General features: G+C 40.3%; 1 protein-coding gene across 3 annotated transcripts in view; it reads left to right on the top strand.

Annotated features, from left to right (window-relative positions):
- Positions 1-12,277, top strand: part of EGFR (epidermal growth factor receptor) — a 209,687-nt gene that overhangs the window by 169,973 nt on the left and 27,437 nt on the right. For all 3 annotated transcript variants that reach the window (XM_036910343.2, XM_036910342.2, XM_057505312.1), the window contains exon 16: positions 1,424-1,462. In XM_036910343.2, coding sequence (XP_036766238.2) covers positions 1,424-1,462 — 39 coding nt within the window. The remainder of the gene's footprint in view (positions 1-1,423; positions 1,463-12,277) is intronic.

Genomic DNA, 12,277 nt, shown 5'->3' with positions numbered 1-12,277 from the left:
TGCCGTGAGAACAGAGTTCCTCCATGCTTTCCAGGATCCATGCTGGCTTCCTCTGCCACTGCCATTCGGCCACACACAGGGCACAGCCCCTGAGTTAATCCCATGAGCTGCTGTGGGCGGGGCAGCCCTCAGGATGGCCTAGCACACTGGTGGGGGTTGCCAGCAAGCCACGCATGTTCACAATGAGAATAAAGCCCCTTTATGCCTCCATGACTCTGCACCAGTCTCTTCTATCTGTTTCAGTCAGTTACGGGCAGGGGCAGCCTCTGGGTCTGGCCCGGTTAGCCACACATTGGGAGAAACCTCTGTGGGTTTGCTGTGGGTGGGGCTGCTCCCTGGTTGCTCCTCAGCAATGGCAGGTCAGTTGGTTTGCTTGCAGTGCCAGGTGGAGAATGAACGGCAGGCTCCTTATCACTGTGAGAGGCTTTATTGCTATGTTGCGACCCAGGGGGTTAGGGTGCCTGAAGTTCTGGTTATTTAGCAGTCCTGTGCTTCCACTCCTTCCCCACTCTGATTCTTTTCCTCCCACTGGTGAGCTGGGGTCGGGGGAGTGCTCGGGTCCCCCAGGTCACGGCTTTGTATCTTACCCTCTTCATAAGATGTTGAATTCTCACACATGTAGATGTAGCCTGGCTGGTGTACTGTATCTTCTGGTCACTCTTTTAGGAATAGTTGCATTCGCTGTATTTTCAAAGTATATATGGTTTTGGGAGGAGATTTCCACCACTCTACTCATGCTGCCATCTTGAGCTCCTCTCCTATTGACACTTTATTGGCAAATGTGCTGCATGTCCGAGCCAGCTTGTTCTGCCTTTTCAAGCATTGCCCTGTAGTCAAAATCATAGATGAAATCTCCCCCACTGGAATGGGAGCCCAGCTGCACAGGAGTCCCATTAAGACATGTGCTCATCTCTGTTTCATTTCATGTTTGAGTCAGGTGGAAGTGGGTGAAGCCATCTCCTACTCCTGGCTTTCTGGGCTGGAACATGTCCTAGCCCTTTTCCTGCCACTGAGACACATGTCTTCACTGTCTGTTCCTCCCCCTGCTCTGTTATAAGTATGGCCAGGGAGTGGTTCTAGTCTCGGTCCCTCCACCCCTCTGCTGGTATTGACATCTAGAGCCAGATGGAAGACAGATATGCCTACATCGAAAATATGTGATACTATTCAGGAATGAAGGCAGCAGCTGCCTGCTTCATTCAGTGTCCCAGAGTGCACACTCAGAAATGCTTGCTGAGTGAATGAGCAACCACATAATGAATTAAGTGACTAACCACTGCCCCCAAATTCAGACACATTATGATTTTAATGATTTGAGAGTAATTTAATTCACACTGCCTTATGATTTAACTAAAACTCTTCAAGAAAAAATGCTAAAGAAGTAGACTGATCAAAATGTGTGATTCTCTTCCAATTCCTACAGCTGTGCTGGGCCAGGTCTTGAAGGCTGTGCAACGAATGGGTAAGTGTGACAGCTCTGGTCCAGTAGACCTTCTAAGAAATGACCAAACCTACCATGGGCAGAGAGAATACTTTCCTGCTTCTATGGTTTCCATCCACCTTGGTGGGCTCTCACTTCTCTGTGCCAGCATGCCATCCCTCACAGACACCACCCCACTGGCTCCACCCTCATCCCCTGCCTACTCCCTAAGGAGCTGCCTCAAAGCGCAGTGCTTCTCCTTTTCTGCAGCCCATCTCTGACTCCTGCAGCCATACCAATTTTGTTGTATCTGTCTCTTCTGGCTTCTCATCTCCTTTTCCTAACTGACCCAATTGGCCCTGTTGCAAACCTGTGTTTGAATGACCTTTCTGTTCAATGACAAGCTTGAGCTTGCGGGGATTTTTCTCTCCTTACTTCCTTTCCTAAACACATGAGCTCTTCAGCATTACAATGTTGATCAGTTTGCCATCTTGAAATGCTACACCAAGAAAAGCAGAATTGGGAATTACTGCTCAGAATGATCACGAGAGTGGTGTTATCAATGAACACGCCTAGTGAGGAATTAGAATTATACACAATGCACCTGTTGCCTAGCCAAGGTGTCAGGCATGTCTGCCATGTCTACAAAATCCCTTCCCTCAGCAGCTCTCCTTAATGTCCACTCACTCTTCTGCCCCCAAGTTAGCCATGGTAAAGGATCCCTCCTATTGTCAAGAGAAACATTAAAGACAATTGAGGAAGTTTCTCAAAGATAAAGATTTCCTTCATCCCCACCTCTTTGCTGAGCCTACAAGGACATCAGGAAAATTTGTCCCATCTTCATACTCAACATCTTAGTAAAGGGGTTTTCCATCACATTCCCACCTCAAAACCAGTCAATGACAATTCTTAGTTATATTCACTGTTTTTAAGCTTTTTCATCTCTTTTCATTCACTGACCCTGACATCTCTCAATGGAACCATACTCTGTAATAAATCATCCCTATGTTGTATCTTCTACTGTTCCCTTCAAAATAGTAAGAACTCATTAATTCAAACTGCCTTAGTTGGGAGATGGTATAACACCGATGACTTTTGCACTTACTAAGAGGAAGCTGTTGTAAATACTGTTTTAATGAAGTACCCTTAAACCATTTACAAAAAAATTCTAAGGATATCAGAATTTTTATGTGCAAATGACCCTACTAATAAACCTTTGAAATTTATTAACATTTCTGCCTGAAAATATGAAGCTTGCCAGAAACTGAAACAGGATAGATACCTGAGAACAATAACTAGAAAGATTCTAAACTCAGAATCCACTAATTCAGAGAGGTCTTTCCCCAGTGAGCTCTAGAACCTGAGTTTTAAGTTTTTTTCTTCCTAAAATTAAACAAAATCCATGGAAGGTGTCAGTACAGTCAGGTGGTTGTGGCTGCCTGGGGACATCACTCAGCTATGACAGTGATGCTGTTTATGTTGAAATTCTATCACTTTATTACATCCCCCAAGCTCCTTCATAAAGCATTTTGCATGGCTGTGATCCCATCCTGAACAGCAGGGACCCTTGGAGGTGTCTCAGCACTGTAGGAGGAGGCCCTTCACCCAGGCTGCCCAGTAGGCAGTCATGTCCCACGTGAGTGGAGTACTCTGCTTCAAATGCATAAGACACTCTGGGGGACCTGCAAACTCAGGTGAAAAGCATCATTGAAGTCTTCACTGTTTTTTGAATTATGTGTTTAACCAATCAGTTTATAAAATATAACCATCATACTTCAACACACCACTCACTCCAAAGGACAGATCCACCAGAGAGAAAATAATTAAGTACACAGAGGCACTGAACAACACACTAGAACAGATGGACTTAACAGACATCTACAGAACTCTACACCCAAAAGCAGCAGGATACACATTCTTCTCAAGTGTACATGGAACATTCTCCAGAATAGACCACATACTAGGCCACAAAAAGAGCCTCAGTAAATTCCAAAAGATTGAAATTCTACCAACCTACTTCTCAGACCACAAAGGCATAAAACTAGAAATAAACTGTACAAAGAAAACAAAAATGCTCACAAACACATGGAGGCTTAACAACATGCTTCTACATAATCAATGGATCAATGACCAAAATAAAACAGAGATCAAGCAATATATGGAGACAAATGACAATGACAGCATAAAGCCCCAACTTCTGTGGGATGCAGTGAAGGCAGTTCTAAGAGGAAAGTATATAGCAATCCAGGCCTATTTAAAGAAGGAAGAACAATCCCAAAAGAATAGTCTAAATTCACAATTATTGAAAGTGGAAAAAGAAGAACAAATGAGGCCCAAAGTCAGCAGAAGGAGGGACATAATAAAGATCAGAGAAGAAATAAATAAAATTGAGAAGAATAAAACAATAGAAAAAACTGATGAAACCAAGAGCTGGTTCTTTGGTAAAATAAACAAGATAGGTAAGCTCCTAGCTGGACTTCTTAAGAGAAAAAGAGAAGCTACACAGATCAACAGAATCAGAAATGAGAAAGGAAAAATCATGATGGAACACACAGAAATACAAAAAATTATTAGATAATACTATGAAAATCTATATGCTAACAAGATGCACAAACCTAGAAGAAATGGACAACTTCCTAGAAAAATACAACCTTCCAAGACTGACCAAGGAAGAAACAGAAAATCTAAAGAGACCAATTACCAGCAAAGAAATTGAATCGGTAATCAAAAAACTTCCAAAGAACAAAACCCCTGGACCAAATGGATTCGCCACTGAATTTTTTTGTGTGTGTGTGTGTCTATTTTTGTTGTTGTTATTATTAATCTACAATTACATGAAGAATATTATGTTTACTAGGGTCCCCCCTTCACCAAGTCTCCCCCAACAAACCCCATTACAGTCACTGTCCATCAGCGTACTAAGATGTTGTAGAATCACTACTTGTCTTCTCTGTGTTGCATAGCCCTCCCAATCCCCCTGCCCCACATTATACATGCTAATCATTATACCCCCTTTCTTCTTCCATGCCCTTGTCCCTCCTTTCCCTCCCATTCTCCTCAGTCCCTTTCCCTTTTGTAACTGTTAGTCCATTCTTGGGTTCTGTGATTCTGCTGCTATTTTGTTCCTTCAGTTTTTCTTTGTTCTTATACTCCACAAATGAGTGAAATCATTTGGTATTTGTCTTTCTCCACTTGGCTTATTTCACTGAGCATTAATACCCTCTAGCTTCATCCATGTTGTTGCAAAAGGTAGGATTTGTTTTCTTCTTATGGCTGAATAATATTCCATTGTGTATATGTACCACATCTTCTTTATCCATTCATCTACTGATGGACACTTACATTTCTTCCATTTCTTGCATATTGTAAATAGTTCTGTGATAAACATAGGGGTGCATCTGTATTTTTCAAACTCGGCTGCTGCATTCTTAGGGTAAATTCCTAGAAGTGGAATTCCTGGGTCAAATGGTATGTCTATTTTGAGCATTCTGAGGAACCTCCATACTGCTTTCCACAATGGTTGAACTTGTTTACATTCCGATCAGCAGTGTAGGAGGGTTCCCCTTTCTCCACAACATTTGTTGTTGTTTGTCTTTTGGATGGTAGCCATCCTTACTGGTGTGAGGTGATATCTCATTGTGGTTTTAATTTGCATTTCTCTGATAACTAGCGATGTGGAGCATCTTTTCATGTGTCTGTTGGCAATCTGAATTTCTTCTTTGGAGAACTGTCTGTTCAGCTCCTCTGCCCATTTTTTAATTGGATTATTTGCTTTTTGTTTGTTGAGGTATGTGAGTTCTTTATATATTTTGGGTGTCAACCCTTTATCGGATCTGTCATTTATGAATATATTCTCCCATACTGTAGGGTACCTTTTTGTTCTATTGATGGTTTCCTTTACTGTAAAGAAGGTTTTCAGCTTGATATAGTCCCACTTGTTCATTTTTGCTTTTGTTTTCCTTGCCCAGGGAGATATGTTCATGAAGAAGTCCCTCAAGTTTATCTCCAAGAGATTTTTGCCAATGTTTTTTTCTAAGAGTTTTATGGGTTCATGACTTACATTCAGGTATTTGATCCATTTTGAATTTACTTTTGTGTATGGGGTTAGACAGTGATCCAGTTTCATTCTCTTACATGTGGGTGTTCAGTTTTGCCAGCACCATCTGTTGAAGAGACTGTCATTTTCCCATTGTATGTCCATGGCTCCATTATCGTATACTAATTGACCATATATGGTTGGGTTAATGTCTGTAGTCTCTATTCTGTTCCACTGGTCTGTTGTTCTGTTCTTGTGCCAGTACCAAATTGTCTTGATTACTGTGGCTTTGCAGTAGAGCTTGAAGTTGGGGAGCGATATCCCCCCCACTTTATTCTTCCTTCTCAGGATTGCTTTAGCTATTCGGGGTCTTTGGTGTTTCCATATGAATTTTTAAACTATTTGTTCCAGGTCGTTGAACAGTATTGTTGGTAATTTGATAGGGATTGCATCAAATCTGTATATTGCTTTGGGCAGGATGACCATTTTGACGATATTAATTCTTCCTGGCCTAAAGCATGGGATGAGTTTCCATTTGTTAGTGTGCTCTTTAATTTCTCTTAAGAGTGTCTTATAGTTTTCAGGATATAGGTCATTCACTTCTTTGGTTAGGTTTATTCCTAGGTATTTTATTCTTTTTGATGCAATTGTGAATGGAATTGTTTTCCTGATTTCTCTTTCTATTGGTTCATTGTTAGTGTATAGGAAAGCTACAGATTTCTGTGTGTTAATTTTGTACCCTACACCTTTGCTGTATTCTGATACCAGTTCTCGTAGTTTGGGAGTGGACTCTTTAGGGTTTTTTATGTACAATATCATGTCATCTGCAAATAGTGACAGTTTAACTTCTTCTTTGCCAATTTGGATTACTTGTTTGTCTTTGTTTTGTTTAATTGCTGTGGCTAGGACCTCCAGTACTATGTTGAATAACAGTAGGGAGAAATGGCATCCCTGTCTTGTTCCCAATCTCAGAGGAAAAGCTTTCAGCTTCTCGCTGTTCAGTATGGTGTTAGCTCTGGGTTTATCATATATATGGCCTTTATTATGTTGAGGTACTTGCCCTCTATACCCATTTTGCTGAGAGTTTTTATCATGAATGGATGTTGAATTTTGTCAAATGCTTTTTCAGCATCTATGGAGATGATCATGTGGTTTTTGTCCTTCTTTTTGTTGATGTGTTGGATGATGTTGATGGATTTTCGAATGTTGTACCATCCTTGCATCCCTGGGATGAATCCCACTTGGTTGTGGTATATGGTCCTTTTGATATATTTTTGAATTCGGTTTGCTAATATTTTGTTGAGTATTTTTGCATCTACTCAACAAGATGATAGGTTCATTAGGGATATTGGTCTGTAATTTTCTTTTTTGGTGGGGTCTTTGCCTGGTTTTGGTATTAGGGTGATGTTAGCTTCATAGAATGAGTTTGGGAGTATCCCCTCCTCCTCTATTTTTTTGAAAACTTTAAGGAGAATGGGTATTATGTCTTCTCTGTATGTCTGATAAAATTCCAACATAAATCCATCTGGCCTGGGGGTTTTGTTCTTGGGTAGTTTTTTGATTACCGCTTCAATTTCTTTGCTGGTAATTGGTTTGTTTAGGTTTTGTGTTTCTTCCTTGGTCAGTCTTGGAAGGTTGTATTTTTCTAGGAAGTTATCCATTTCTTCTAGGTTTTCCACCTTGTTAGCGTATAGGTTTTCATAGTATTCTCTAATAATTCTTTGTATTTCTGTGGAGTCTGTCGTGATTTTTCCTTTCTCATTTCTGATTCTGTTAATGTGTGTTGATTCTCTTTTTCTCTTAATAAGTTTGGCTAGAGGCTTATCTATTATGTTTATTTTCTCAAAGAACCAGCTCATAGTTTCATTGATTTTTTTCTATTCTTTTATTCTTCTCAATTTTGTTTATTTTTTCTCTGATCTTTATTATGTCTCTCTTGCTGACTTTAGGCCTCATTGTTCTTCTTTTTCCAATTTCAATGATTGTGATGTTAGACTATTCATTTGGGATTGTTCTTCCTTCTTCAAGTGTGCCTGGATTGCTACATACTTTCCTCTTATGACTGCTTTTGCTGCGTCCCACAGAAGTTGTGGCTTTCTGTTCTTGTTGTCATTTGTTTCCATATATTCCTTGATATCTATTTTAATTTATTTGTTGATCCTTTGATTATTTAGGAGCATGTTGTTAAGCCTCCATGTGTTTGTGGGCCTTTTTGTTTTCTTTTTACAATTTATTTCTAGTTTTATACCTTTGTGGTCTGAAAAGTTGGTTGGTAGAATTTCGGTCTTTTGGAATTTACTGAGGCTTTTTTTGTGGCTTAGTATGTGGTCTATTCTGGAGAATGTTCCATGTGCCCTTGAGAAGAATGTGCATCATGTTGCTTTTGGGTGTAGAGTTCTGTAGATGTGTTCTAGGTCCATCTGTTCTAGTGTGTTATTCAATGCCTATGTGTCCTTACTTATTTTCTGTCCAGTGGATCTATCCTTTGATAGTGGTTCTATCCATATTAGTTTCACATATGCTGGTGCTCCTGTGTTTGGTGCATGTATATTTATAATGGTTATATCCTCTTGTTGGACTGAGCCCATTATCAGTATGTAATGTCCTTCTTTATCTCTTGTTACTTTCTTTGTTTTGAAGTCTATTTTGTCTGGTACTAATACTGCAACATCTGCTTTTTTCTCCCTGTTGTTTGCATGAAATATCTTTTTCCATCCCTTGACTTTTAGTCTGTGCATATCTTTCGGTTTGTGTTGAGTCTCTTATAGGCAGCATATAGATGGATGTTGCTTTCTTATCCATTCTATTCCTCTGTGTCTTTTGATTGGTGCATTCAGTCCATTTACACTTAGGATGATTATTGAAAGATATGTACTTATTGCCATTGTAGGCTTTAGATTCATGGTTACCAAAGGTTCTAGGTTAGGTTCTTTAGTATCTTACTGTCTAACTTAAGTCACTTATTGAGCTATTATAAACACTGTCTGGTGATTCTTTATTTCTCTTCCTTCTTATTTCTCCTCCTCCATTCTTTATATGTTGGTTGTTTTAGTCTGTGCTCTTTTGTGTTTCCTTTAACTGCTTTTGTGGGTAGTTGATTTTATTTTTTGCCTTTAGTTAGTATTTGGTTCATCTGCTTTCTTTGCTGTGATTTTATTTTCTCTGGTGACCTTTATTTAGTTTTAAGAGTGCTCCCATCTAGAACAGTCCCTCTAAAATACCCTGTAGAGGTGGTTTGTGGGAGGCAAATTCCCTCAACTTTTGCTTGTCTGGGAATTGGTTAATCCCTCCTTCATATTTAAATGATAATCGTGCTGGATATAGTATTATTGGTTCAAGGCCCTTCTGTTTCGTTGCATTAAATATATCATGCCATTCTTTTCTGGCCTGTAAGGTTTCTGTTGAGAAGTCTGATGATAGCCTGATGGGTTTTCCTTTATAGGTGACCTTTTTCTCTCTAGCTGCCTTTAAAACTCTTTCCTTGTCCTTGATCTTTGCCATTTTAATTATTATGTGTCTTGGTGTTGTCCTCCTTGGGTCCCTTCTGTTGGAAGTTCTGTGTACTTCTGTGGTCTGATCGATTATTTCCTCCCTCAGTTTGGGGAAGTTCTCAGCCATTATTTCTTCAAAGACACTTTCTATCCCTTTTTCTCTCTCTTCTTCTTCTGGTACCCCTATAATGCAGATATTGTTCCTTTTGGATTGGTTACACAGTTCTCTTAATATTCTTTCATTCCTGGAGATCCTTTTATCTCTCTGCATCAGCTTCTATGTGTTCCTGCTCTCTGGTTTGTATTCCATCAATGGCCTCTTGCATCTTATCCATTCTGCTTATAAATTCTTCCAGAGATTATTTCATTTCTGTAATCTCCCTCCGGACGTCATCCCTTAGCTCATACATATTTCTCTGCACCTCTGTCAGCATGGTTATGACCTTTATTTTGAATTATTTTTCAGGAAGATTTGTTAGGTCTATCTTCTTCTCAGGGATTCACTCTGTGATTTTGGTCTGTATCAATGATAATGAGCCCTTTATCATTATGTAATGTCCTTCTTTATCTCTTGTTACTTTCTTTGTTTTGAAGTCTATTTTGTGTGATACTAGTACTGCAACACCTGCTTTTTTCTCCCTGTTGTTTGCATGTCTTCTGCCTTTTCATGGTGATAGAGCTAGTTGTGCGGAACAGGAGAACAGCGACCTCTAGCAGCTTGTGCTGGACAGCTGTGCACAGGTGGGGCTTCTGATTCTTGTCCCGCCACTGTGGAGTTAAGCTCCGCAGTTGCTGTGGGCATGGCCTACCTCAGGCTGCTGCTCCAATATGGCAGAGCTGCATTGGAGGGAAAACAGGCAGGAGGCTCTGTATTTCCATGAGGGGCCTCTGAGTCACACTGCTGCCCAGGGGGTTAGGGTGCCCGGAGTTCCCCGGGATTCCCAGCTGCTCGGCTGAGTGTCCCGGGATGCTTCTGTCCAGCTGTGGGGTCCCTGTCCCTTTAAGACTTTCGAAAAGCACTCGCTTTTCTTTGTCCCAGGGGCACCAGCTGCAGGGACCCGCTCACAGATCTTACTGTCCTGTTTCCCTAGTTTCCAGCACCCCACGCACACACTGTGTCTGCGCTCCAGTGCAGATTGCTAGGCCTGGGTGTTTAGCAGTCCTGGGCTCCCTCTCCCTCCCTGCTCTGACTCCTCTCCTCCCACTGGGAGCTGGGCTGAGGGGTGCTCGGGTCCTGCCGAACTGTGGCTTGTATCTTACCCCCTTCATGAGGCACTGGGTTCCCACAGGTGTGGATGTAGTCTGGCTGTTGTCCTGTGTCTTCTGGTCTCTCTTTTAGGAATAGTTGTATTTGTTGTATTTTCAAAAATATATATGGTTTTGGGAGATTTCCGCAGCTCTACTCACGCCACCATCTTGGCTCCCACTGTCAATTCACCACTGAATTTTATCAGACATATAGAGAAGACATAATACCCATTATCCTTAAAGTTTTTCAAAAAATAGAAGAGGAGGGAATACTTCCAAACTCATTCTATGAAACTGGCATCACTCTAATATCAAAACCAGGCAAAGATCACACCAAAAAAGAAAATTACAGACCAATATCCCTGGTGAACATAGATGCAAAAATACTCAACAAAATATTAGCAAACCGAATTAAAAACTACATAAGAGTATCAGAGGGAATACTTCCAAACTCATTCTATGTAGCCAGCATCACTCTAGTACCAAAACCAGGCAAAGACACCACAAAAAAAAGAAAACTACAGACCAATATCCCTGAGGAACATAGATGCAAAAATACTCAACAAAATATTAGCAAACTGAATTAAAAAATACATCAAGAGGATCATACACCATGATCAAGTGGGATTCATCTCAGGGTTACAAGGATGGTACAGCATTCGAAAATCCATCAACATCATCCACCACATCAACAAAAAGAAGGACAGAAACCACATGATCATTTCCATAGACACTGAAAAAGCATTCGACAAAATTCAACATCCATTCATGGTAAAAACTCTCAAGAAAATGGGTATAGAGGGAAAGTACCTCAACCTAATAAAGGCCATATATGACAAACCCACAGCCAACATCATACTTAACAGTGAGAAGCTGAAAGCTTTTCCTCTGAGATCGGGAACAAGACAGGGATGCCCACTCTCCTCACTGTTTTTCAACATAATACTGGAGGTCCTAGCCACGGCAATCAGGCAAAGCAAAGAAGTACAAGGCATCCAGATTGGTAAGGAAGAAGTCAAACTGTCACTGTTTGCAGATGACATGATATTGTACATAAAAAATCCTAAAGACTCCATTCCAAAACTACTAGAGCTAATATCTGAATTCAGCAAAGTTGCAGGATACAAAATTAATACACAGGAATCTGTTACTTTCCTATACACTAATGATGAACTAACAGAAAGAGAAATCAGAAAAACAATTCCATTCACAATTGCATCAAAAAGAATAAAATACCTAGGAATAAACCTAACCAAGGAAATGAAAGACCTATACCCTGAAAACTACAAGACACTCTTAAGAGAAATTAAGGAGGACACTAACAAATTGAAATTCATTCCATGCTATTGGCTAGGAAGAATTAATATTCTCAAAATGGCCATCATGTCTAAAGCAATCTACAGATTCAATGCAATGCCTATCAAAATACCCACAACATTCCTCAATGAACTGGAACAAATAGTTTTAAAATTCATATGGAACCACAAAAGACCCCGATTAGTCAAAGCAACCTGAGAAGGAAGAATAAAGCAGGGGGAATCTCGCTTCCCAACTTCAAGCTCTACTACAAAGCCACAGTAATCAAGACAATTTGGTACTGGCACAAGAACAGACCCACAGACCAGTGGAACAGAATAGAGAGTCCAGATATTAACCCAAACATATATGGTCAATTAATATATGATAAAGGGGCCATGGACATACAATGGGGAAATCACAGCCTTTTCAACAGCTGATGTTGGCAAAACTGGACAGCTACATGTAAGAGATTGAAGCTGAATCATTGTCTAACCCCATACACAAAAGTAAATTCGAAATGGATCAAAGATCTGAATGTAAGTCATGAAACCGTAAAACTCTTAGGGAAAAACATAGGCAAAAATCTCTTGGACGTAAACATGAGTGACTTCTTCATGAACATATCTCCCCGGGCAAGGGAAACAAAAGCAAAAATGAACAAGTGGGACTATATCAAGCTGAAAAGCGTCTGTACAGCAAATGACACCATCAATAGAACAAAAAAGCATCCTACAGTATGGGAGAATATATTCATAAGTGACAGATCCGATAAAGGCTTGACAT

This window comes from Manis pentadactyla, chromosome 7 (assembly GCF_030020395.1).
Source record: "Manis pentadactyla isolate mManPen7 chromosome 7, mManPen7.hap1, whole genome shotgun sequence".
Classification (NCBI taxonomy): Eukaryota; Metazoa; Chordata; class Mammalia; order Pholidota; family Manidae; genus Manis; species Manis pentadactyla.
The sequence above is the reverse complement of the archived record's forward strand: the minus strand, read 5'-3'. Positions and strand labels throughout refer to the sequence as shown.